Below are 23,501 nucleotides of genomic sequence, written 5' to 3'. Positions count from 1 at the left end.
GATCCATTTTTTTATGGGCAAACGAAAAAATGGAATCTCAGTACTATGTTATTTACATTTATTATATCAACACTATTAGAATATGACTATTATTAAACTATTATGAATAAACTGATGAACATCCTTAATCTATTGATAATACTTCAGTGCGCTTACAGGATTAAAAAGAAAATCGGCATAATGTTCAAATGAATGTATTATTATTATATTTTTCACATAAATTAATTATAAATGTGTCATTAGGTCAAATACCTTACGCAGAAATAAGTATATATTCTACATATATGATACAGTTCATCAACGTCGTAACTAACAACAGTTATTTCTAGATCTACAATCTTACTTAATATATGCATAAATATAAAAATCGATTTCTTTTATTTTAGCATTGTACATACGCGACAAGTAAGTTACATTACATTGTATCATATTATATTAAAATTGAAATTAATAAATTCTATTTAAAATATAAAAGGAAAATATTCTATATTAAAGTAAGACGATAACAAACAGGAATCGTGGCATTTAATTTATAAAAATAAAAATATAACTTTACTTTTAACGTACGAATTTAACGTACTTTTACGTATTTATTAAATACATTAAGAAAACTGTAAAGCATTATATGCTTTTGATCAGCTGATTATTTATGTCTTATAAACTCAATATATAATATTATATTTAATATATATAATATATTATATATAATATATATATATATATTAAAATGCTACAAATAGTGTGCGATCGAATACATACGATAGATACAAGACGAAATCGAATAAAATGCTATTACATATTACGCGAACATATTTCATGAAAGAAAATATCTTATTGGTAGCTAGAATAAATAAAAATGAACAAAAACACTTAAATCATTTTTTTTCAATTATCACAATTTCAATTTGTTTCAATTTACAGTGTGAAAAATTAAGGATATGTTTATATTATTATGATATTCTGCATAAACATAATATTAATAATGATAACAGTAACGAGTTATTCATGGTATTTATCATTAATTTAGGATTTAAAGAAATATTAGATCTGATCTACTCTACATAGTAAAGCATTTAGTATAATATATTTAGAACAAAAGCAATTGTAATTTTCGTTAACAATTACATTTTGATGTTAAGATGTAACGTTCTATCGCTTCGATATTTCCACAATATTTAGAAGAATATTCAAGAGCTTTATAAAATGCAAACGCACTTAGCAAAGGGCGTAAATCAGAGACTAATGATAATTAATCTTAAAAACAGTTTTTTCATAGCACTTTTTCAATAAAGATCAGAATTTTCTCAATTCTCCGTGTAAGTTACTTTTATAAAGTGAAACTGTTATGCACGAAATTTAAGATAATTTGGTGTAACTTGGAGGAGAAAACTTTTTTCGTAAAAATTTTAAGATATATAATGGCATGCAAGAAATTAAAGTTATTAGCAATACTTTCCACAAAAAATCAGTAGTCTTGATAAACTCGGCATCTGTGTTATAAAAAGAAAGAAGTGATTAAAGTTTTTTTTGATAAATGTATCTTTCTCTTTTTTTTTAAATATATGATATATTAATTGTACATACCAAAATAATCTTTGAGAACGACTAGAGATAATAAATAAAGCGCCAATGAGAAAATCTCCGCCAGTATCATAATATGATGCCATGTTCTAATAGTTAAAGCTACCATTATTAACTCTGTCAAGACAAGTGCTGTGAAACTTATGGCCACTATATGAATAAATTCATCTTCGAACATTATAAGTGCGCCGTACATTATAACTCCACCTGAAAGACGATTTAAACAATTAATATGTTGTTGGATGGTATATAGTCAATGACAACAACAAAAAAAAACTTATACCTTGGTATATGCTTATTAAAATCCACATGAAGAATGTCTTATAGGACAACGATCGACCCTTACTGAGTTCTTTATAAAGTTCTGGGTAAGTAAGTGCAATTTTTCCTGATACATCTTTGTCTAATACCAAAGAAAATACGGGAAACATCGTATATATTGTTCCATAACTACAAATTTATTATTATTATTTGACGTGCTAGTATTGTTGTATCATATTCAATTATATGTATATATATTATATATATACACGTATATATGTGTTCTGAAATCATTTAATTCTTTCTTACCCAACCATTAAAAATCCCTGATACAAAGATACAGACGACAAATAAAAGACTGCAGAAAACACGGCTTGCATGGTGGAAATAATTAAACCTCGATGAATAACGAATTGACTTAAAGCAGCGGAGCGTTTGTAACTTCTACGACCGTGAACTAATAAAAGATTAGCCAAATGACTGAATTGAGAAATGGAAAAATCTGCGGCCAGGGAAGCTTGTCTTCCTTCGAGTCCTTCAAGGCCTATACCTAAAAAGAGAAATGGACATCAGCGGTTTGTTGACATTTATACTACGATTCACTTAAATACTATGAGAAATATACTTACCAGCATCTGCTGCTTGTATCATTGATACATCATTGCCTCCATCACCGACAGCTGCGGTTCTCTTGCCAGTATGTCTTTGAATAAGACTAACAACTTCGGCTTTTTGCGTGGGTGAACATCGACAGCAAACAACAGCCGGTGAACCGCATGCTAGTTCCAAGAATTCTTGTTCGTAATATTGCAAACATACCTCTAAAGAATCTCCGCTGATGACTAAGGCACAGTCTTGTTTTTTACGGAAGGTATTTAATTCCAAATGCGCGTCCGTGCGAGTTACCACCGATTTGAAAACATGAAGACTTTGCGTTCGCGAAACCAAACGCGAAGATTTTGCTATACAAGTTGCCGTTTCCAGCTTGTCACCCGTTAACATCCAAATCTAAAGATCATAGGAAAAGATATTAGAAGAAAAACTATTATCAAAACAAACAAAAGAGTTTATTCTCGTGTAATATGTGAAGTGAAAAAGATGCGATGTACCTTAATTCCAGCATTCCTTAATAGCTCCAATGTAGGCCTTACTCTGTCCTGTAATCTATCTTCGACACCGGTTACACATAATAATTCCATTTCCCTCTCTAAACTTTCGACAACTGCGGCAACTCTTGAAACGCGATCGCTAACACTCATTCTTGCTGAATTATATCTAAAAAAAGTCATCTTCAATGTAGACGAATTATTATATACATTTTGCCATTTAGCACATAGTAATTTGCTAATACCTTGCTTCAAAATCAAGATACTGCTCTTCCGTCAAATTTTTTTTTGCAACAACTAACGTTCTTAAACCTTCTCGAGCCATATTACCACATTCCTCCTCAAGCCAATCGTTATACTGTACTATTCCAGACATTACTACGTCCGCACCTTTCAGATAAAATACTATTTCAGAACTAGATTCTTCCTTTACTATTATCCCCATTCGTTTAGTCTCTGATGTAAATGGAAATATTTGTAAGATCGTATAGTTCAAAATTTTGCCATTTGGAGCTTTTAGTTGCATAAAATTCAAATCGCGCTTTACTAAAGCTAATCCCATTTCCTCCGTCCACTTGACCAATGCTACTTCATCTGGACTAGAAGCCTGGTAATTACGTTTTTGTTCTGGCAAATAGTAATGTTGGTCTGCTTCTGTTTGACTAAAAGTAGAAATGAAGTAATGGTACACCTCATACAATTTTACGTGGCATGTCTTTACGAAAGTTACCTTTGAATAGAACCAGAATCTCCTGTTTCTCCTGTTTGTATACTCATTGTATCTAAATTAGTTGATTTAGGTACTTCATCATAAACTGGTGTTACATTATGACACAATGCCAGAGCATGCACTGCATCATATATTCTAGTACTTTCAGACCTTCTTACTTTCCCACTATGTATAGATGCTGATGGTTTTACTGGTGAAGTCTCTGAATTTGTAGAATAACATGTTTTTAATACAGTCATAATTTCATCAAATGTTTCTTGCCCATAAGATATCATGCCCAAATGTAATTTCTTGAAAACCATTTTATTTTGTGTCAATGTGCCAGTCTTGTCACTTAATAAATATGAAATACGACCAAGTTCTTCTGGAATAGTAGTAGTTCTTACAACCGTTCCAGCAATTTCTTTGTCCCTTTGTATGCACCAAGCATAAAAAGCTTTTCCCATATCTAAATTCACTCTTAAACTGATTGGTATTATGTAAGAAAATAACAAAACAAAGCGAAACATATAACGATACCATGGCCCATTGAATCCTTTTAAAGACATCATTACCAATGCTAAACCAATCACAGCACAAAATAAAACCTACAAAATTAAAATTCATTCAACATTTAGTAAGTGAAATTGCAGAATGTACCAGATGTTTTCATAATATGATACAACACCTTTGTCAGCTGATTTATTTCCTGATCTAATAAACCAACTTTTGATCTTGGTGCGGAGTGATTCATAAGAGATCTAGTTTCTTGCCCTGTATATACTACAACACCAAGAGCTGAACCTGATGCTATTGCTGTATTTGCCCATAGAGTATTATCCACCCCTAAACTTTCTTCACTGCTGTATCCATCATACTACAAATTGTAATACAATCATGTATTAATAACTGTACTACATATGTAAATATTAAGAACAAGTTAAATATTTAGAAATTTACTCTGGTAAACGTTCCAATAAAGCTATGAATATCTTTTTGTGGCTTCTCAACATATATGCTTGCTTTAATATCAAACAATTGAGAATTATTTTCCAATTTTTGAGTAGCTGGAACAGCCAGTCGCAACTTCCAATCTGTTTCTCCATCCAATTGATCTGTTCTCACAAAGCATGCACCTGATCTTTCCGTGGTTCGCAATAGGACTAAGTCAGCTGGTACTCTCTGACCTTTTTCTACTATAACCTTGGAAAAAAATTACATAAATGAATACTTCTATTCATGTTTCTATTTGATTATCTTATATTTCTACTTTCTTACCAAATCGCCTACTCTCAATTTAGAACTTGGTACTAATTCCGGAGTATCAAAACCTTTTACTAATCTATAATACTTTTGGGCATTGACTTCTTTGTCCCTTTTATATCGTCTGAAGTCATCGATTGCTTCTCGACAAATCGTAACAGTTAACACGAAACATAAAGGTCCCCAATATGTATATAAATATCCTATTCGAATATCTGGTATGAATTGAGATATAGCCATAAGCAAAAAATATAGATTTAAGAAAAATTTAAATTGTTGGAATAGAACCTAAAAAGATAAAATAACAAATATTAAATATTTTTATTCTATGTCATGATGGGAAATGATATAGTTATCAATGTTCCTTACCAGAGGTAAAAAGGTCACAATATTATATTTCTGATTTCTTATGACATTAGTAGGAAATTTTTCATGCATCAGTTGACCAATGTGAATGACTCTAGCTCTTAATTCACGTTCTCTGCAACATCTTCTCCACATCCATGTACAACATCTATAAAGATACAATAATAAATAAGTAGAAAGATAAAAAAATAAAGTACATCGCCAATTTTTTATTTTACCTTTTTATTGCTTGCACAACCATACTGTTGTTAAATTAATAAGAAAAATTACGAAAAGAATATTCAAACTTTGGATACAACAATGTCAATGAAGAGATATGTGTTTATTATTGTATGAAATATGAACATAAATTTAACAGAATTACTATGTTGAAATCGAACGTCTTGAAAATAATTAGCAATATTTATTCAATTATTTAGCAAGAATTTAGAGAAAAATAGAAAAAGCTGCATAGAAATCGAAGTTTCTTAGGGGAAGTAAAATGTACGTCACCTTGTCCACGAATTGTCATTTCGCGGTCTAGATATTAGAGGAATATCCTCTTTCGATAGCCTTATAACATTGCTTTGTGTCTCCATTTAGATATTTCTTTGTAGACACAGCAGACACATTTGTAATCACAAATTATGTAAAGAAACACTTTTATTCAGTATCTCGCTAAAAAACACTGTCAAAAAGTATCTTTCGATATTCAACACAGATCTGTTATGACATCATAACATCCACGAAGTACGAGTTTACAAGATGAATTCGCCAATCTATAAACCTACTATACCCATGTATACCATTTATTATATTTTTCGAATTCTTTTTATTTTTTCTTACTGTGAGTAAAATCATGCAAAATTTATTTACATATACTATGTTCAAATATATTTAATTTGCTCGCTTCCTTTGTTCTCTATCAATTATGTATGTATGTATTTTTAGTAACCCTTAATAGACTGACTTTAAAAAAAAGTTGTTGTTATAACACGTATTCTTTACAAATAAGATTTGGAAAGTGTATTGTATAAATATACACGCATCAGTACAATTATATGATGTATTTTCGAATTGTATGTTATTAAAAATAGAAAGACACTATTAAATACGTATATTTGGAAATGCAAACATTTTGAAACTTGCTATTACGATATCGCTTATCGATGAGTAGATAAGACATATTTTGATGGGAAATTTTCACGTGATATCCTATTCGTTTCTTTTTTCTTTTCTCATATTTTCCACTTTTTAAAGACTTATTTACACATTTATTTACGTAATTTCGATGGATTTTTATCATTTGTTATGTTGGCTACCAGTAGAATTAATACGCAGCTAGTAATTCGTTGATCGAGCATCACATTTGTTTCTATTCAATCTTTTGTTCAAGTTAATGATGGGTTATCGAATCTATAACTTACCCACAAAGACAATTCTTGAGGAATATAGAAAAATCGTTTATTCGTCGTCTTCGTGAAGTTAAAAGTCGTATACTATCTTCAGAAGGTTGAAGAAGATAGTCAGTTTCTTCATCCATTTCAAAATCCCGCTCATCAGAGCTCAAACGTAATGGCATTTCTTCTAACCGCATATTTTTTTCACGTATCACTCGATAAATTTTCTTTCCCATTTACCACAGGTACACAACTATTACTATTATGTATTATGTATATCTATCTCTTTATGGTATGCTATATACGCACCACGCGTGTACATGTATATTCTTTACATATATGTACATCATATACATAGAAACATACGTACAAACATACACACACATACATATAGCTTCATTTATATTTTTTCAGTGACAAAACATGCTAAGGATAATTCTCACTGTCTTTCTTTAACCATTGCATTATATATATCACATGATATCAAAGTGTTACACCATCTAAATATACCTGTACATATACAGGTATATACGTGTATTTTGTACCTTACTTCAGACCTTGCTTAAATAGAATCGTGATTTTCGATAGGTTAACATTTTGTATTTATTTGTTTAACTAACATTTAAAATAACACCGTCAATTGACATTCTATCGAATGATTTAATTGTTTTATTTATTTACGAAATGCGTGCATACATGCGACATTCATGCATACATGCACAATGTTCTTTTTCCCACGTACGTACGTGTACGCATCGCGAAATATTATTCAAACGACAACAGTAATATTGAGTGTGAAACTTTCGAGGCATTTCAGTTCAAGACAAAAATAAATTCAAATTTTTCGGAATTTCGATTTATCTTCAAACTAATTGTCAATCAACTATGATCGCGATACCTCTAACTGGTATTACAGTGCGTGCGGCCATGTTAAGTACTCTATGATCACGTGATTCGCTTGGTTTTCTAGACGCATGCCTATATTATACCTTAAACTGTTTGAAATAAATTTTTAACATTTTTATAATTTATATACATATAAGAAATCATAAGCTCAATTTCATAAGTTTATTTCGTACGTGCGTACAACTCGTAGAATATTTTTATTATAAACCTCGTTAATCTCTCTCGTTAGAATTTATTACTCGAGTACGACTTCGTAAAGCAATGCTAATGATTTAATCGTATCCTTAAAAATCTCGTCTTGATATACCGCGTTGATAAGTAGATTTCGAAAGAGCTGCGTACACATTTCTTTTTCGTTTTGTCCCATAAAACTTACTGTTAAATGAAATCTATTGCATTTACTCAAAGTGTATAAAACGTCAACAATAAACTCTATATTATCCGTAATCGAAATATTTCGAAAGCATATGTCGATTATTTCGACAAACAACGATGGAGAAATTTCTGTGCAAAAGATTTTCTCCCGTAGGGTATATCTGAAATGACAAGTTAGATACATTCATTTCCTATTTTTGTTCGATTTAAAAAGGAATATTTTACCTGGACATTTTGAGATAATGAAATTTTTCTTCATGCCCTTTAATAGTTTTCCAAACTTGTATAAATTTTACATATGTGGTGGGTATTTCATTTGCAGAAATATTATCACTCTTACTCCATAATTTTAAACAATCTTCGGATTGTTGTTGTTGTATTTCTTCTTTTTCAAATGGCATTATCACATTCGAATTATCAATATGAACAATGGGATTCCAACATCTCTTTATTTTAGATTTTACATCGTCACATTTTAAAGGTTTTAGATGAGCAGCATTCACCTGGTGACAGATTCGATACGAGAGAAATTATTTTGTATTAGATATATAAATAACGATATTTTTGATAAAAATATGCTCTTATACCAGTTGTCTAAAATCTTCATACGTAGGCACATTCTGTTCTATTGCTCTGAGTTTAGCATCATTCTGTAATTTATACAGCTTATCCGCACTAAGAGCCTGTAGAAGTTCTAATTCTATATTTTTATAATTTATGGATGATCTTAATTTGCTCATTTGTACAGAGTAGGAAACTTTAAAAATATTCTGTCCTTTAGACAGCACGATAGACAAAACAAGAAGCTAACAAATATTTATTATTAGTCATAGTAAATAGTTGTTATAGTAACTTGCTATGGATACAATTATGCTTTATCAATAGGTACGTATACATACATATGTATATATCTTCCTTGAGCATCAGAGGAAATTTACGTACAAGAGAATTTCAAGAAAGATCATAATCATAAGAGTTTATTATGTATACTGCATGTAAGATGCAGTTTTTATATCAACAAAGTATCTCAATATATTAAACGACTGGGAACATACGTAATATTACAGACGAAACATCTGTGATAATATTACAAAATAGCATTATCTTCTGATGTTACGATCTTTTTTGCTACATTGCTCTGTCTTTTTTTATACAATCTATCATGAGTTCTTTTCATTTCTAAAATTTCCTTCATTTCTTCCTTGTCCTCTTCCTAAAAATGTTTCACTTTTTACAACTATAATCATTCGTTATACATGTGTATTTACATAATATATACATATGTATATACACATATTTTTTACCGATTGACTCAATCGAAGTACTAACGCCCTTCGACCATCGGACATTGGCTGAGAATAGTCCATTAATTTTTTAAGCCTTTCCTGCGGACTTACTCCTCTTTCTACTACCAAAACTATACGTGCCCACTGTGATATTAATTCCAGTATTAATAACTGAATAATAGTTAATAAATATTCCTATAAATGGAAAAATTAGAGGGAGAAAGAAAAACCTACTTGTCTTTGCCATTCGTTTCTTGTTTCAGCGATTTTCTGATATGTATTTCCCATCATAGCAATTAACATATTTACCAATAATATGGCAACGATTGCCATATATACCACAAATAAGAACTACGGCAAAATGAATTTTTCTATTGTAGTCATATATTCACTAGAAGAGTAGATGCAAGGTAATTACCTTAGCTTCCATCTCGTGTTGCGTTCTCTCAAACGCGCCATAGTATTCTCCAAAGTTCGTCATGCTCATAAGGAACATTGCCATTATACTTTCTACCGGCGATGGCATTGGGTTGCTCACCGAATCATCTACTCCTTCTGGTGTATTTGGATTATCGAAAGATAGGAATATGATGTAATATGCTGAAGAGAGGAAAGACAAGAAAAGAAAAGACAATCTTTTGATAGGCATAAATTAGAGAAGAGAAATATGAAAAATATAGATCAACCTTGTATTACATTGTAGTATGTAAATATGTAATATTTGAAGAAAATAAGAGATAATGCTCGAAAGGAAATGAATATGGAGCTCGATGCACTTGAATTATGTAATAATGTACCACAATATAAGTGTTACAAGTTGGTAAGTATGTATAAAGTTGGCTCGATGCCTACAATATGTAAATTTGTTACGTTTCAGAATGTAGCATATACCAGTGTAATAATATGTGTCAATGTCGCTTGCGATGTAGAAATTCCCAGACGAGAGATTAAGTCATAAGGTGAAGGTAAACTTGTAATCTGCTCGATATCGTTACACTTTGAATAACGACTGTAAGGGAAGAGGAAGAAGCGTCATTGGCATATTTACTCGCACGTTTCGATCTAATTGACCGGTTGATTCTTACGAATCGATTGTAAGTTTATTTCTGTCCGTGATCTATGTTCAAAAGATACGAGAGATACGAGATACGATATATCTGTTATCGTATTGATGTTAAAAGATTCTGGTCAAAGTAGAGGTGTGAAAGGGACAGTATGTGTAATGGAAAAATTCTTCCAGTGAGAGGAACTTTGTTTTCAAGTTACCTTGAGAAAATCCCATTACAAAGACCAAATAAATGGAGACGAAACGGAGCAAATCACCCATGATCATTCTGTAAATCATCACAACAAACGGACCGACCGTTTTGAAACCTCTGCAGAAAAATAAAAAATACGGTGCCGTCGTTAACATCACTACAACTGCCAACATATCTTCAACTTGGTCGGCGCAAGCCAACCTCAGCAATGGAAAGGACAGTAATATACAACAGGAGAAGAGGAACATTACTCGCGACGGCGCAGTCATCTAGAAATTAATTTCTTTCGTTAGCACAATATTTTAATTTGTAACCGCGTACTAAAATTTGTGCGGTCTATCGGTTTATCAACGAAACACCGTCTTTTATTTCCATTCCTTTTCCTTTCTTCCCTATGTTCTTAGATTTCGCACACAAGTATGTCGAAAGTGATAGTTTCATTGATAAGGGACCAATATTAGATCCATTATTTACTAAACGTTTTCTTTTTCAGATAAAAGCGCTTGATAAAGGTACAGATGATATCATCCTCTTACTAGATTCTCAATGAACATGTTAAGACCTAGAAATCTGGCTTCGCGCAGTGCTGCAATAATATAAAGAATAGCCGCAATCTCCATTAATATTTCGGCGACTAGTCGAATCTTGGCCGATAATGTTGTTAGACGCATTAGTCTACACTCTTCTGTGAGATTGTTCCACCTAATATCGAAAATATGCATTAAGAGTCATCTTGGACGTATACGTGGTCACTAATAAACATTTTGAAATTTGTATTTTTGTATTAATCGGATTTGATCCGGGATTATTCACATATTATATAACGTACCAGTTGTGTTTGTTACTACCAGGAGAAAATGTATTATTATCGAAAGGTATCGTCGAATTTATAAAGGCGACACTGTCGTTGATCGTCGTAATTTTTAGATAATCCGTTGGTGTACCGTTATTTTTGGAGTAGAAATGTTCGGCTGGTCGAATAGCCATCCTGTAAGAATCGTTGAACAGTTCGATCTCATTTTGAGATCGGTCTGTCGAGAAAATGTTCAGGATAGACATTAGATCGGTGACGATATCAAGCTTCAGTTTATCAAAGCTTGCCGTTGTTACATTCGAAGGATATTTTATGTTCGAGGTAAAGGCAGTGGTAACAGCTTTATCGAGAAGAAGGGATAGGTTTAAATTTTGAGAAGTTTTGGTAACGTTTGGGAGGAGTTGCTCCGGCTTTAGAGTTGTTATGGGCGATTCGATGGATGGAACAGAGACATGAGGAGTGACAGCGAGTGAGGAAGTAGAGGATGTTATCGTTGGACCGGGTCGAAGAGTAAAGCTGACCAATGACAGAATAAAGTAAAAACAAAAAAGGAAAAATTGCCGATAGAACCGAGACTTGACGAAAGTGTTCCACTTGGCATTTAGTAGATCGACCAGGACACCGTCCATCAATTCCAAGTGTTCGTCCTTTTCCTATATATATATGAGAAATATCGTATGTCAATAAAAGATGGCAAATAGAAAGTAAACAGTTGCGTAATTTAGATTTTTGACTCACGCCAAATACCACCAGATTCAAAGCGGAATTATGACTGATGCTTCCTGTAGTAACATCAATCGTGTCGACTTGCGATAAAGGATAAGCTGCACACGTAATACTCCCGATCTGCCAATAAATCTCCCGCTCGATGTTCAAGATATGAAAAAACAGTTCGATTCTAGCTAATTTCGCCGATAACGTCAAAGGTGTTAAATGTTGAGCATTTCTGATCGCTAACGACGCACCCACCTCATACGCCATATCGAACATAGTCTTGCTCGGAAAAAAAATCGATCGAATAAACTTATTGCTGGTTTTGCCATTTCCGGGTTAGTCCTGTGGCAGACGCTTACCAGTTTTTCATAGATGACCAACATATGTAAAACAGTATTTCCATTTGTGTCTTGCTTGTCGGGATCCGCTCCCCTGGCGAGTATTAATCTGTAACATTCTTCCTGCCCTAAACATGCGGCGAAACTTAAAGGATACTCGCCCCAGTAAACGTATCTACACAAATAGAATGAAAGTCACTCGAAATTTGTATTCCACTCGAGTAAATCTTCTTTACCCGCTATAATCCGTTTCCGGAGCTACGCAAACCCATTCGTGATCCAGGCTGTCCGATCTCGACGCTTTTTGATCCTCCGGACACATAAAGTTCCCCACGCATCTTTCGTGTACGTCCGCACCGCTGTCCAAAAGGAATTTTACCAATGCCGGATCTTCATTTACTATCGCGATGTGTAATGCGCTCTCACCTATCAAGAACAATCAAGCAGATGAATTTACGATGCGCTCTGACGCGATACGAAGAAAAAGAAACGAATTTATTCATTTACATCGTGTTCACTATGCTTATTATACTTACTAACCGTAATATTCATCACTGATATATACATCGTTGATAAGCTTAGGGTAAAAACGTAATAAACGTTTAGCCAGGTCGATGTGAATAGCAGTCGAGTGTAACATGCATAAGTGTAAAATCGTTTCGCCGACTGCTCCTCTTTCGCCTAAGCTCCAGCAGACTAGTCTGTACTTGCTTTTATCTATTAAATCGAAAGAAATATGTTAAAAACGTACATCTCTATCGTCTTTATCGATCGTTTACCTATCTTTGTCTCGTCCAATTCATCCTCACTTTGCATATCTTTGTCTATATCGTAATCGGCAGGATTCTCCATAGATCTCAACGGTGGAAGCTGTTACGTAACCGATCATTCATAATAGAAAGACATTCATAAAAAAACGTTCAAGCTAATTACTCATCTACATCATATGATATCTAATTGTATATCGTTCTACCATTTTGTGCTTCGGACGATCCTTGTTTCGCAGCAAAACTAACTTTTCGATTGGAATCCATTTACCTTTACCCTTATTGTATAAATACGGTTCTACTTTCGTTCTTAGAGCATGGTCCAATTCCGCGTACTGTTTAGTTTGCGTTGCCCTTTTCATCATATTTACCAATAAACCACCTCCTACACAAGATTAATAATAGACGTTTTGCTTTCATCATTCTTGTTTATGATTCAACTTACCTTTCATGTCGACTAATTTGTAAAGCAAGATAGAAGATGCGTCCGTTTGTTTCTTTACTCCGCTAGCTACATTGCTCTCCGTATTTCCCATCTTATCCTCTTTTCTTACTAAAACGACACACGACGAGAGCTACTGATTAGTCGATCATATGGTTTCACCTTGATCATACACAGTTCTCTCATCCGCTTACTACATACATATGTATTACGTTGCCATGGAACACTTTCTCGATATCGATCACTCAATCGTTGTTTGGTGAAATATCGGCGGTCTACTGAAGGGATTCCTATCTCCTTGATAATAAAAAAAATGTTCGACGATCGATCTATTTCACGGAATAACATTTACTTTTTCGACTTTTAAATAGCGTTGCACATGGAAGCGAACTCCTATTTACAGATACAACGAACATGCATATGTAAATCTATAAATAGAAAAAAACTAGATAGTAAAAAAGAAAACGAGACAAACATACCATCGTACCATAAATCATATTATTAAAATATAGTATATGTAAAAAATATAATATCTAAAGAACAACCAAAGGCTCCGGAGGGATTCGAACCCTCGATCTCCTGTTTACTAGACAGGCGCTTTAACCAACTAAGCCACGGCGCCTAGTTGGTCCCTACTCGCTCAAAAACTTCTATTTAAATGAATGAAAATAATATGATTTAATATATTTAATGTTTTATTGTTAATTAAGTATTTGAATTCCTTAAAACATATAACGATATTCCACATCGTAATTAAAGCTCATAGACATTTTACATGTACATAAATGGTTATATGTATAATAATATATTATCATGTTACAAAGTTAATATTGCGTATTATATTTATATTTTTATATACATTTGTATGTAATTTTATTCACAATGTTAATAAAATGTAAGATCCAACGTACATGTGGCTCGTTGGTCTAGGGGTATGATTCTCGCTTAGGGTGCGAGAGGTCCCGGGTTCAAATCCCGGACGAGCCCTGGTTTTATAAAGGTACCTTTTTTTAGTATTTGTTATTCTTTGCACACATTAAAAATTACGGTATTTCTTTTATTTTGCCCATCTTCTGTTAAAAGTTAGATATGACTTTTTCTCTAAAGATAATTAACGATAAGAAATTGATCGGTCCGAAAAAGAACATAATTTCTCATATTAGAAGCGTAGCCGAATATTTTGAACTTGAAAGTTATTCGTTTAAGAAACTATTTGACTTGGACGTAGTCGTAACGAATTGAATTATTAAATCTAATCGAATGAAATAGAATCGTGCGGTATCTACGACGATCACGTACGAGTTTTGTTCACCAGGAGTTTAATCGAAGACCTTTGAATATTCAAGCAATGACGTATCTTCGGGGAAGAAGTCACAAGGAGATCTGGTAAATAATCAAGAGGAAACCGAATCGCGATATACCATGGTACGCAGTCACGGGCTGACTAGGCATTTAGTTCGCGTTTACCTAGCGTATTCGCGGGCCAGTTAAGCTCTCGCTTTCGAGCTGCCAGCACCGACAGATCTTCTCCAATTGTTTCCACTCGCAAGTCCGCGTAACTTTGAATTTGCCTTACGACTCGCGTTCGTCAGATTTGCACCGACATCCAAACCTACTTCACCTTTCTCCTTTGAATACAGCCAATTTTTTTTTATCATTCTAATCTTTCCTTGGTTTTCTTAATCTCATTCCTCCAATCGTTCATTCTTCCTACCTTCCTTCCTTCCTTCCTTCCTTCCTTCCTTCCTTCCTTCCTTCCTTCCTTCCTTCCTTCCTTCCTTCCTTCCTTCCTTTCTTCCTTCCCTCCTTCCTTCCTTTTCCCTTTCCTTCCTTCCTTGTTTTCCTCCTACCATTCCTTTCTTCGTTCCTTCTTTCTTTCAAACATCTATCGTTGGTTTTACTGTAAAACGATCAAAGATCTTTAAACGTGTATCAGGACCATTTCTCACAGGCGTCTACTACTGCTGAGTACCACAAAGCAGATGCTTGTTGATATTGCAAAAACAAGTCCAAGAAGTTCGCTGTTTCTTCGGATCAGAAAATCTCTTCTAACCACGAGTAAGTGAAACTTTGCTACAAAACATTTGACGATCGTCAATTACCCAAATATCAGTGGGACGTGATTTTTTTTTTGTTGATTATCTTATCATCGATATTTCAATTGCATTTATCTCAATTCATGATCGTGGATTCAAATTGTTCGTGCTGATGAAAATTAACGCGATTCGTATCGCGATTTCGGAAAATTATAATTACATATTCGCCTGAGCGACTGCATCGTGTGAAATTCCATTGTAAAATTGGGACAGTTGATCTCAAACAAAATTTGTATAGATGAAAACACGGTAAGTCAAATGATTTTGAATCATCAGTGGAACGAAACATCTTGTATATACAATGTGCAAACATCTTGTTGCGTAACGGTCTATCGTAAACGATTCGGAGCACGTTTTTAAACAAACGTACCTGTCATGAATACGAAAATTATACTGTTGTCATTCACGTTTAAGCATTATCTCATTCACGTTGCGTGCGTACCTGTACGCGTGTATATGCATGGAAATGAAGTGAGTAATTTCGAATAATTTAAAATCAATCGAATTACTGTTTTACGGTAGAGAAGTAAACATCGATTCGCATATAATTCTTGACATTTGCATGGATGTTCCGACAAATTGATGATATCATGCACCGAAACTATATCATCGATAGTTGCGATCACACAACTCTTACCCCAAATACATAACGTAAAGAAAACGATCGGAATTTGGGACAATGGGCATATACCTACGCTTTAATATGACGTTCGCGTTATTTTTAGCGTCAACAATTTGAAAGATCACGTATAAGCATTGGCACGTCTTACGATAAACAGATTAAATGAAGAAGAAGAAGAAGAAGAAGAAGAAGATGATGAAGAAGAAGAGAAAAAAGGAAAAGAAAAAATAATCGGGAGAGAAAGAGACGTTTGAGGTTGAGGGTCGGAAGAGGTAGGAGGAGGATAGGTGGAAGAAGAGGAAAGAGAATAATTTGGAAAGTGAAACTTGGTTTAATTTTAGCAACGTTAAACGGATCATGTTTAATATAAATCTTAAAGAAGCGCAATGCTTGCGAACCTAGTGCTTCGATGGGAGAAAAATGATGAGATAAAAAGAGGGGGAATCGATTCGTATTTCTCGAGGTATTATTTCGAGGAGCAATTGCGCGTCCAAATCGACGGAAAGTTGATCGCCCGATAAAGAAAAATCTGTCGGATCGAGGACGATATACGCATATAAGCCTGAAAAAAATATCGAATAAATGGCTGAAAGAATATCAAACAATAAATTTGCCGACGCATGAGATCACATCGATGGAACGTACGTTCGTTTGTTTTATCGATAAAATAATCTTTGCACCCTGTAGCGTTGAAATTCGTGTAAAAATATACGGTGCCCATTAACCTCTTTCTTTAACCTCGATTTTCGTCAATTGAGTTATTTTTAAAATAGCCTCCGATCGCATACGAGTCACTATAATTATATACCGCTTACTTTTCTAATTCTTTCAATCTTTCTTGCTGGGAAAATTGAACGGCTGTTAACAAGATTAATATGCTGTGGTATGTCAATTTCGCGCGATTTTTCCCAATCGTTTTTCCCGCGTTACACGATATTCGAATAATTCGAGTAATTTTCTATATGTATCATCTTACTTCTCTTTTTATTAATATACGTGTGTATATATTGTACATGTATAGGTATAAAACGTTACGTTACGCACGTTTCCGATATGATATGACCAAAAGCCAAGGTTTATCGGAAACGAATGATCACACATACATTGACGTGTTGCGTTCAACACGATGCATAATCGCTCGAAACTAAATAATGGACAAGATCATCTTCGTTAATAAGATTACCTATCATATCAATCAATACTCAATTGAATGAATCGCGTATGCTGTATCGAGTTCAATACAATTGGAACATTACTTTGATTCGCCATAACAAATTTTTTGTCAATGCATTCATTTTAATCGTCATCGTTGTTGTCACCCATGAAAGGCTGCATACTTTTCCATTGACTGCATTCATTGAATAATAGAATGTTCAACGCGAGCGTATAGTACATCCGATAAAATGTTAGACGTACTATTATGCGTCACGCGCGTTTTCATGTACATATGTAATCGGTCATGACAGTTAAACGCTTACGTTTACATGTCGAATATTATTGAATCGAGTACGAAGACCGAAAGGCGACATCTTCTCGAATGCAAAGCTCAAATCGCGATATTCGAGTAGAATTGCCCTTAATTTTCAAATTATGTGAACCGCTTATTCTCGGTCAGATACTTGTCATTCTCAGTCTGTTTCTAATGAAACTAAAAACGGGTCAAGATCGACGATGCGATGGTCGAGTCATGCGTGTCTATTCGATATACAACGTAAAGTAGAAGTTATAAGTAGAATTCGCTTCGAAGGTTCGAAAGTTTTTAACGCGAAATGTGTATTATTTTGTGCTCCGAAAATTTCGAACGCTCGAACAATCGCTAATGGTGATATGTCTATGTATATGAAAGGAAATAAACGTAAAACATGACACGTTCCAGTCTGGTAAATTCCATTAATATTATAATGCAATAAACTGCGTTCGATAACAAGCGTCTACAAACGCTTGATCGTTCGATGCGTTTGACGATCCGTTTTATCATCGCCAATCCCGACGCTATTGTCATCGTTATCTAATAAATGCGAACAAATCGCGCGATTTTTCGTTCCACTGTTTCACGGTCAAATCGCGACCCACTTCTATCCCGTTCGTGAAACAGAGAATATCCGCGCATGACATTTAACGAGGAAAAAAGAGAAAACGTTTGAAATGGTTCCAAAAAGATATCTGATGATTTTACGTACAGTTGGCATTGCAACCGTTAGTCACTGCCAATTGCTGCCTAGTCCCATGGACCTGACCCAATAATGCAGAAGATTACGAGAGCCAGAAATTCCTACTTGTATTTTATGCAATTTAGTACCGTTGAGATCGAAATCGATCAAAATGTCGATCATTGTTTTCCGTTTAAGTAAGTCGTTTGATTTCGTCAAGGATGAAGAGTCATAAGGGTAGATAAGGCCAGCAAAGAAATGCCACTACAGATGTGAACGTTGAATGGATTGCAGGAAACGACGAACACGTGAAAAATGCGATCCTGGAAAGGCTCAGCGTGCGGTACTTTTCTTCTGGCTGTGGTGTCGATCGTCAATGGGATACCCGATTTTTCGGACTTGCCGGCAGGTCCTTATTGCGCCAAATGGTATCCACGAGGCGATTGTTGTACAGGTCGTCAGGACGAGTGTAGTACTCCGATTCTCAGCACCGTTTGTTACTGCGATGATTTTTGCAATCGAGAGAAACAAGAAGATTGCTGTCCAGATTATTGGAGCCACTGCAAAGGAATCGAACCCAACGTCACTCTACCACCGCTACAAGAAACAAGACGTTCGTAACTAACAATAGTCTATTCGAAGATCCTTTTCAGCGAGACAAAATTATTCATAGACAATTCCTTGTTTCAGGTTGCTATTTCCAGGGGAAATATTACAACCAAGACCAAACATTTACGATCAATTGCAATATATGGTATATTTATTTTGTATATCGCAAACGCTTAACAAATTCACATACTTACTTTCGGTAAACTCATCAACGATACATGTACGATCTTTCAGCAAATGTACGGTAATGGGTAGAGACACTGAAGTATTTTGCGAACAGCATCGATGCTTGCAAAACCCAGAACTAATAGATGAGATCAACTCGCAGGATTTGAGTTGGAGAGCACGAAATTACTCCGAGTTTTGGGGTAGAACGTTAGACGAAGGTGTCAAACTGCGCTTGGGTACTTTAAATCCGTCACGATCGGTAAGAAGCGTAAATTTCTTCGATGTTTAGTTCAGTAATTTCGATTCGTTTCGATTCGAATGCGATCAATTCAAGCAAATTCGATCAACCGTTGCGTCCATCGGACATCCAAGGTTTACAGAATGAATTCCGTGCGACGGATTTACGATCCGGAGTCTCTACCGCGAGAATTCGACGCCAGGATTCGTTGGCCTCGAGAGATCTCGGACATAGACGATCAAGGTTGGTGCGGCGCATCCTGGGCGATTTCTGCCACGCGCGTCGCTTCAGACAGATTTGCCTTAATGAGTAAGGGAGCCGATAGCGTTATCCTCAGTGCACAGCATTTACTCTCGTGTAACAACAGAGGACAACAAGCTTGCAGCGGCGGCTATTTGGACAGAGCCTGGCTATACATGCGAAAATTCGGGTAATTCTTGGTTAAATCATCGTCACCCTGTGTTTTTTATAATACTATAACTACTCGGCTACCTGATTTTTATCTTTCTTTTTCTGCGATTTCACTTTTTAGCCTAGTCGACGAAGACTGTTATCCATGGGAAGGCACGAACGCACAATGCAAGCTGCGAAAGAGAACAGACTTGAAGACTGCTGGTTGTCGTCCTCCGGTAAATCCACTTCGAACAGAATTATATAAAGTTGGGCCGGCTTATCGGTTAGGCAACGAAACCGATATTATGTACGAAATTTTAACATCCGGACCAGTGCAAGGTAAGCGATTTCTTGTCAACCCGACATTTTTTCTTTATTAGCAAACACTTAACAAAGAGATCTAACGACGACAATACTTTTAGCTACCATGAAAGTTTATCAAGACTTTTTCTCTTATGAATCCGGAATATATAAACACACAGCAACCACCGAACACTATGCATTTGGCTATCATTCGGTTAGGATTGTCGGATGGGGGGAAGATACGTCCGCGTATCGTCATCACAACTTGCCAATCAAGTATTGGGTAAGGCTCCTCTAATTCTTTTACCTATTTTTCTACCCTTACATTGAAACGATTCACGATTACGTACTGATAAATAATACGTAACGAATTTTTTGCTCCAGTTGGTCGTTAACTCTTGGGGTCAGCAATGGGGCGAGAGCGGTTTGTTTCGAATTCAAAGAGGAACTAATGAGTGTGATATCGAATCGTTCGTAGTAGCAGTATGGGCGAAAACTATCTAAGGAAAGGTGCAAGAATCAGGAAATGCTGCATTTATCTATCGGATCGTATATTGCGTTGCGTTGCGTTGCGCTTTATTTCTATCAATATACGAAATCGATTCGTGTCCGATTCATCGTTATTTCCTTTGCATCATTATATATATATTTTTCTCATTCACAACAAATTCCATTTAACATATTTTATTAACGTATCAATTAATGTTTGCACACAGTTTAAGAAATAAATGAAACGATTGCCAAATACTTTCTGACCATATATGTAGGCAACACCATGTATGAACTAATTCATCTGTATATTAGGGAATAAAATATCAGATGCTCTGAATATATTAATATATTTTTGCATAAAGTAGTTTTCTAACTGACCCTTGTTGAAACACGTCGCTGACGCTTGTTCGTATCTGGCACTCGTTATCACTTCTATAGTGATTATCGGCTATTTTACCTGCGTGGCTATTTCTCAAACTACCACGCTACGTCGAGCACTTCTACAATGCGGTCTGTATACTTCCAACTTATCTTTTGGTGTATTCATCGCAGAATAATCGATCGGAAATGGTACGTTATTGCCTCGAATTAAGCAGGAATCTGTCATACCGAGAAAATGTTCTCCTGGTCCGAACGGACCGCGACCGAATAAAAAGTTGGCGAATACGAGTTGGTATTGTGGCCAACCGAGACGATGGTCTCCGTTCTAAAGAAAATGCAAAAATTAATTGTTTTAATATTTCCCTTGCCTGCCATCTCACTATTTTATTCCCGTCCCTCCAATCATCAAACCCTTTCCCACTTTCTTTCATGCACTCTTGATCTTTTCTTCTTATTATGCATCTCCCATAATTTCCTTTTATCCTCCTATATTTTCACGCATGCTAATCTTAACAATAATATCAACCGTAAAAAATATCTATCATATATGTAGCATAGTATTCCTTTATAGTATAGTGTAGTGTAGTACAGTATAGTATAATATAGTACAGTATAGTATAGCTTATTACCGACGTCACAGAATTATATGCCATATCCAGACATTTGGAGATCCTGTCAGAGTCTAGGCCAACGACTGATCCGTAAAACGAGCCAAGCTCTTTCTTCGAAATCACTCCATTCACTGAGCTATTGATAGCAAGAAAAAATATTCGTGGCAAAATTTTTAACCAAAATGGAATGTCATTGTAAGATGCGCCTCCAGCTGGTGCGACAACGCGCGCCCACCAACATAACCATTCCTCCAGGCTGATCTTTCCTCGGTCACCTTCCTTCTTTTTCTCTTGAAAGATTAAGTCCGCTAGTCCTTGTTCGGCCTCTATTAATCGTAAATATTCGGGCCCGTTCCATGACCAATCTGCGAATCTTCTCAGTCGCTTTCAAAAATATTGAACTATTAACATAAATCTCTCGATAATATAACAATATTAGACGAACACGTCTATTTGTAGATATACCTCTGAAAGCATTCGAAAATCTTTTCGGTTAATAAAACCATCTCTATCGTGGTCCAAAAGATAAGTGAAAAAATGTGAAAACTTGTCGCGTTGAATGGGCGCTAAATCCTTTAAGTTTCCTCCTTTCCTGGCTTTTTCTATAGCGATCAGATTTTCGTCGCTCGGATATCGACTCACCCATGTTGCTGTTTTACCGAAAATACAAAGGAGAAACAAAGAAGAAAACAAAAGAAAAAGAAAAAAGTTTGGTTAATGTAAAATGATATTCTGATAATAATAGCGTAAACTATAAACGCATATATTAACGCATACTTTGCATATGGATACTTGTAATATACCTACATATGTATGTAATAAAAATAATATCTGTGTTTCTCTATGTTTTTACCGCCTTTATTTTATCCATTCAAATCTGGTCTACCGCTATTTTAAGTTCTGTTGTTATATCTAACGTTCAAGCTTCGTGAACAAAAATAACAAAATCTTACTCCAAACGTGTACGCTCCAACTAGGATGTTCCAATTGTTTATTCGAAACAGGATCATTAACGATTTCATCGACATTAGTCGAAACAGTTCGCCATCTCTTCAACAAATCTTTCGTTCTGTCGCGTGTACGATCACAAGCTTGTCGCCAGTTCGCGATAAATTTGCGCGGCACTTTCAATGCGTTATTCTCTTCCAGACCAAGTTCTTGACTACCAGCGGAACTTCTGCTTCTTTTGTCGGTCGTTTCGGTTTCCGTTGCCGTTTCGTTTCCTTCTACGACCTCTTGCATCGATGGATAATAAATCGGATCCTTTATACTGTCTGAGCGACTCTCCATCGCGGACTACGTCTCCTTAACTACCACTTATTCGTGCTACCTCTCCTGAAATAATCAATTCCTCGACAAGAGGTCACCAGGTCGCTCGATAATGGAACTGTCTGTACTGTCTAATATTTTCATAACTGGTTTTGTATTTTCATCGTATCATCGAGCATCCTTCTACATTTCCCACTGTAACTTTTGATTTATCTTGACAATTGATTGCGGGTCGAAAATCAAATCTCTTGCGATTCTTTTAAACGTCCAACTATAAACAAATCAATCTGTGATGCTCTTGACAAAAGTGTCATTTTAACAGAAAGGAAACCTTAAAAAAGAAAGAAAGAGAAATATTTGTTAAAAATTGTCATTTTCGGAATTTAATTAGTTTATTCATTTGTTATATTCATCTTACTGAACTTATCTACATATTTAAATGGGCATTAAAATCACCTTAAACTTCCTAACTTCAATTCGAATATTTCGAATGAATTTGTGCATCAATTATTAAGTTTTTTCTTCACTGTACGATTATAGTTCGATAACTATTCTGGTGGTTTCCTTTACCTTTTTCTTACATTATCGGTGGATGAAACATAA

At 34.9% G+C, this 23,501-nt stretch overlaps 5 protein-coding genes and 2 non-coding genes across 13 annotated transcripts; 2 read left to right on the top strand and 5 right to left on the bottom strand.

Moving 5' to 3' along the window:
• Positions 1-178: 178 nt before the first annotated feature.
• Positions 179-7,052, bottom strand: LOC122567120 (probable phospholipid-transporting ATPase IIB). Of its 3 annotated transcripts, none has more exons than XM_043725339.1 (13): positions 6,693-7,052; positions 5,290-5,434; positions 4,936-5,208; positions 4,618-4,860; positions 4,346-4,534; positions 3,679-4,265; positions 3,194-3,610; positions 2,952-3,117; positions 2,472-2,850; positions 2,152-2,392; positions 1,865-2,031; positions 1,585-1,788; positions 179-1,490 (listed from the first exon to the last, which is right to left on the bottom strand). In XM_043725339.1, exons 1-13 carry the CDS (start codon positions 6,899-6,901, stop codon positions 1,357-1,359), a joined length of 3,354 nt encoding a protein of 1,117 aa, XP_043581274.1. In that variant the 5' UTR covers positions 6,902-7,052; the 3' UTR covers positions 179-1,356. The 3 variants fall into 3 exon arrangements, with proteins under 3 accessions (XP_043581274.1, XP_043581275.1, XP_043581276.1); XM_043725340.1 differs by lacking the exon at positions 6,693-7,052 and adding an exon at positions 5,779-6,013; XM_043725341.1 differs by lacking the exon at positions 6,693-7,052 and adding an exon at positions 5,505-5,524.
• A 703-nt stretch (positions 7,053-7,755) lies between these two features.
• On the bottom strand, positions 7,756-8,862 carry LOC122567130. Its single transcript, XM_043725358.1, has 4 exons — positions 8,846-8,862; positions 8,534-8,629; positions 8,172-8,449; positions 7,756-8,107 (listed from the first exon to the last, which is right to left on the bottom strand). The coding sequence occupies exons 3-4, from the start codon at positions 8,345-8,347 to the stop codon at positions 7,807-7,809; spliced, it is 477 nt and encodes a 158-aa protein (XP_043581293.1). The 5' UTR covers positions 8,348-8,449; positions 8,534-8,629; positions 8,846-8,862; the 3' UTR covers positions 7,756-7,806.
• Positions 8,863-8,895: 33 nt separating this feature from the next.
• LOC122567121 (transient receptor potential cation channel subfamily V member 5) lies at positions 8,896-14,995 on the bottom strand. Of its 5 annotated transcripts, XM_043725343.1 has the most exons (16): positions 14,866-14,995; positions 13,768-13,994; positions 13,570-13,677; positions 13,331-13,509; positions 13,137-13,227; positions 12,898-13,074; positions 12,594-12,783; positions 12,379-12,532; positions 12,044-12,298; positions 11,321-11,958; positions 11,028-11,193; positions 10,499-10,760; positions 9,651-9,832; positions 9,467-9,583; positions 9,276-9,376; positions 8,896-9,159 (listed from the first exon to the last, which is right to left on the bottom strand). In XM_043725343.1, the coding sequence occupies exons 3-16, from the start codon at positions 13,658-13,660 to the stop codon at positions 9,138-9,140; spliced, it is 2,625 nt and encodes an 874-aa protein (XP_043581278.1). In that variant the 5' UTR covers positions 13,661-13,677; positions 13,768-13,994; positions 14,866-14,995; the 3' UTR covers positions 8,896-9,137. The 5 variants fall into 5 exon arrangements, 2 of the variants coding, with proteins under 2 accessions (XP_043581278.1, XP_043581277.1); XR_006316704.1 differs by having other exon boundaries at positions 9,251-9,583; XM_043725342.1 differs by having other exon boundaries at positions 8,896-9,376.
• Trnat-agu lies at positions 14,115-14,188 on the bottom strand. Its single transcript has one exon. It is a non-coding gene; the product is annotated as a tRNA-Thr (tRNA).
• Positions 14,482-14,553, top strand: Trnap-agg. Its single transcript has one exon. It is a non-coding gene; the product is annotated as a tRNA-Pro (tRNA).
• Positions 14,996-15,062: 67 nt separating the features above from the next.
• LOC122567122 (tubulointerstitial nephritis antigen-like) lies at positions 15,063-20,974 on the top strand. Its single transcript, XM_043725345.1, has 8 exons — positions 15,063-15,624; positions 18,729-19,047; positions 19,125-19,188; positions 19,278-19,470; positions 19,584-19,879; positions 19,982-20,181; positions 20,265-20,428; positions 20,530-20,974. Exons 2-8 carry the CDS (start codon positions 18,750-18,752, stop codon positions 20,647-20,649), a joined length of 1,335 nt encoding a protein of 444 aa, XP_043581280.1. The 5' UTR covers positions 15,063-15,624; positions 18,729-18,749; the 3' UTR covers positions 20,650-20,974.
• On the bottom strand, positions 20,680-23,480 carry LOC122567124. The gene is made up of 5 exons (XM_043725349.1): positions 23,355-23,480; positions 22,583-23,229; positions 22,095-22,279; positions 21,648-22,013; positions 20,680-21,343 (listed from the first exon to the last, which is right to left on the bottom strand). Exons 2-5 carry the CDS (start codon positions 22,917-22,919, stop codon positions 21,110-21,112), a joined length of 1,122 nt encoding a protein of 373 aa, XP_043581284.1. The 5' UTR covers positions 22,920-23,229; positions 23,355-23,480; the 3' UTR covers positions 20,680-21,109.
• Between the last annotated feature and the right edge of the window lie 21 nt (positions 23,481-23,501).

Source organism: Bombus pyrosoma, linkage group LG4 (assembly GCF_014825855.1).
Source record: "Bombus pyrosoma isolate SC7728 linkage group LG4, ASM1482585v1, whole genome shotgun sequence".
Classification (NCBI taxonomy): domain Eukaryota; kingdom Metazoa; phylum Arthropoda; class Insecta; order Hymenoptera; family Apidae; genus Bombus; species Bombus pyrosoma.
The sequence above is the reverse complement of the archived record's forward strand: the minus strand, read 5'-3'. Positions and strand labels throughout refer to the sequence as shown.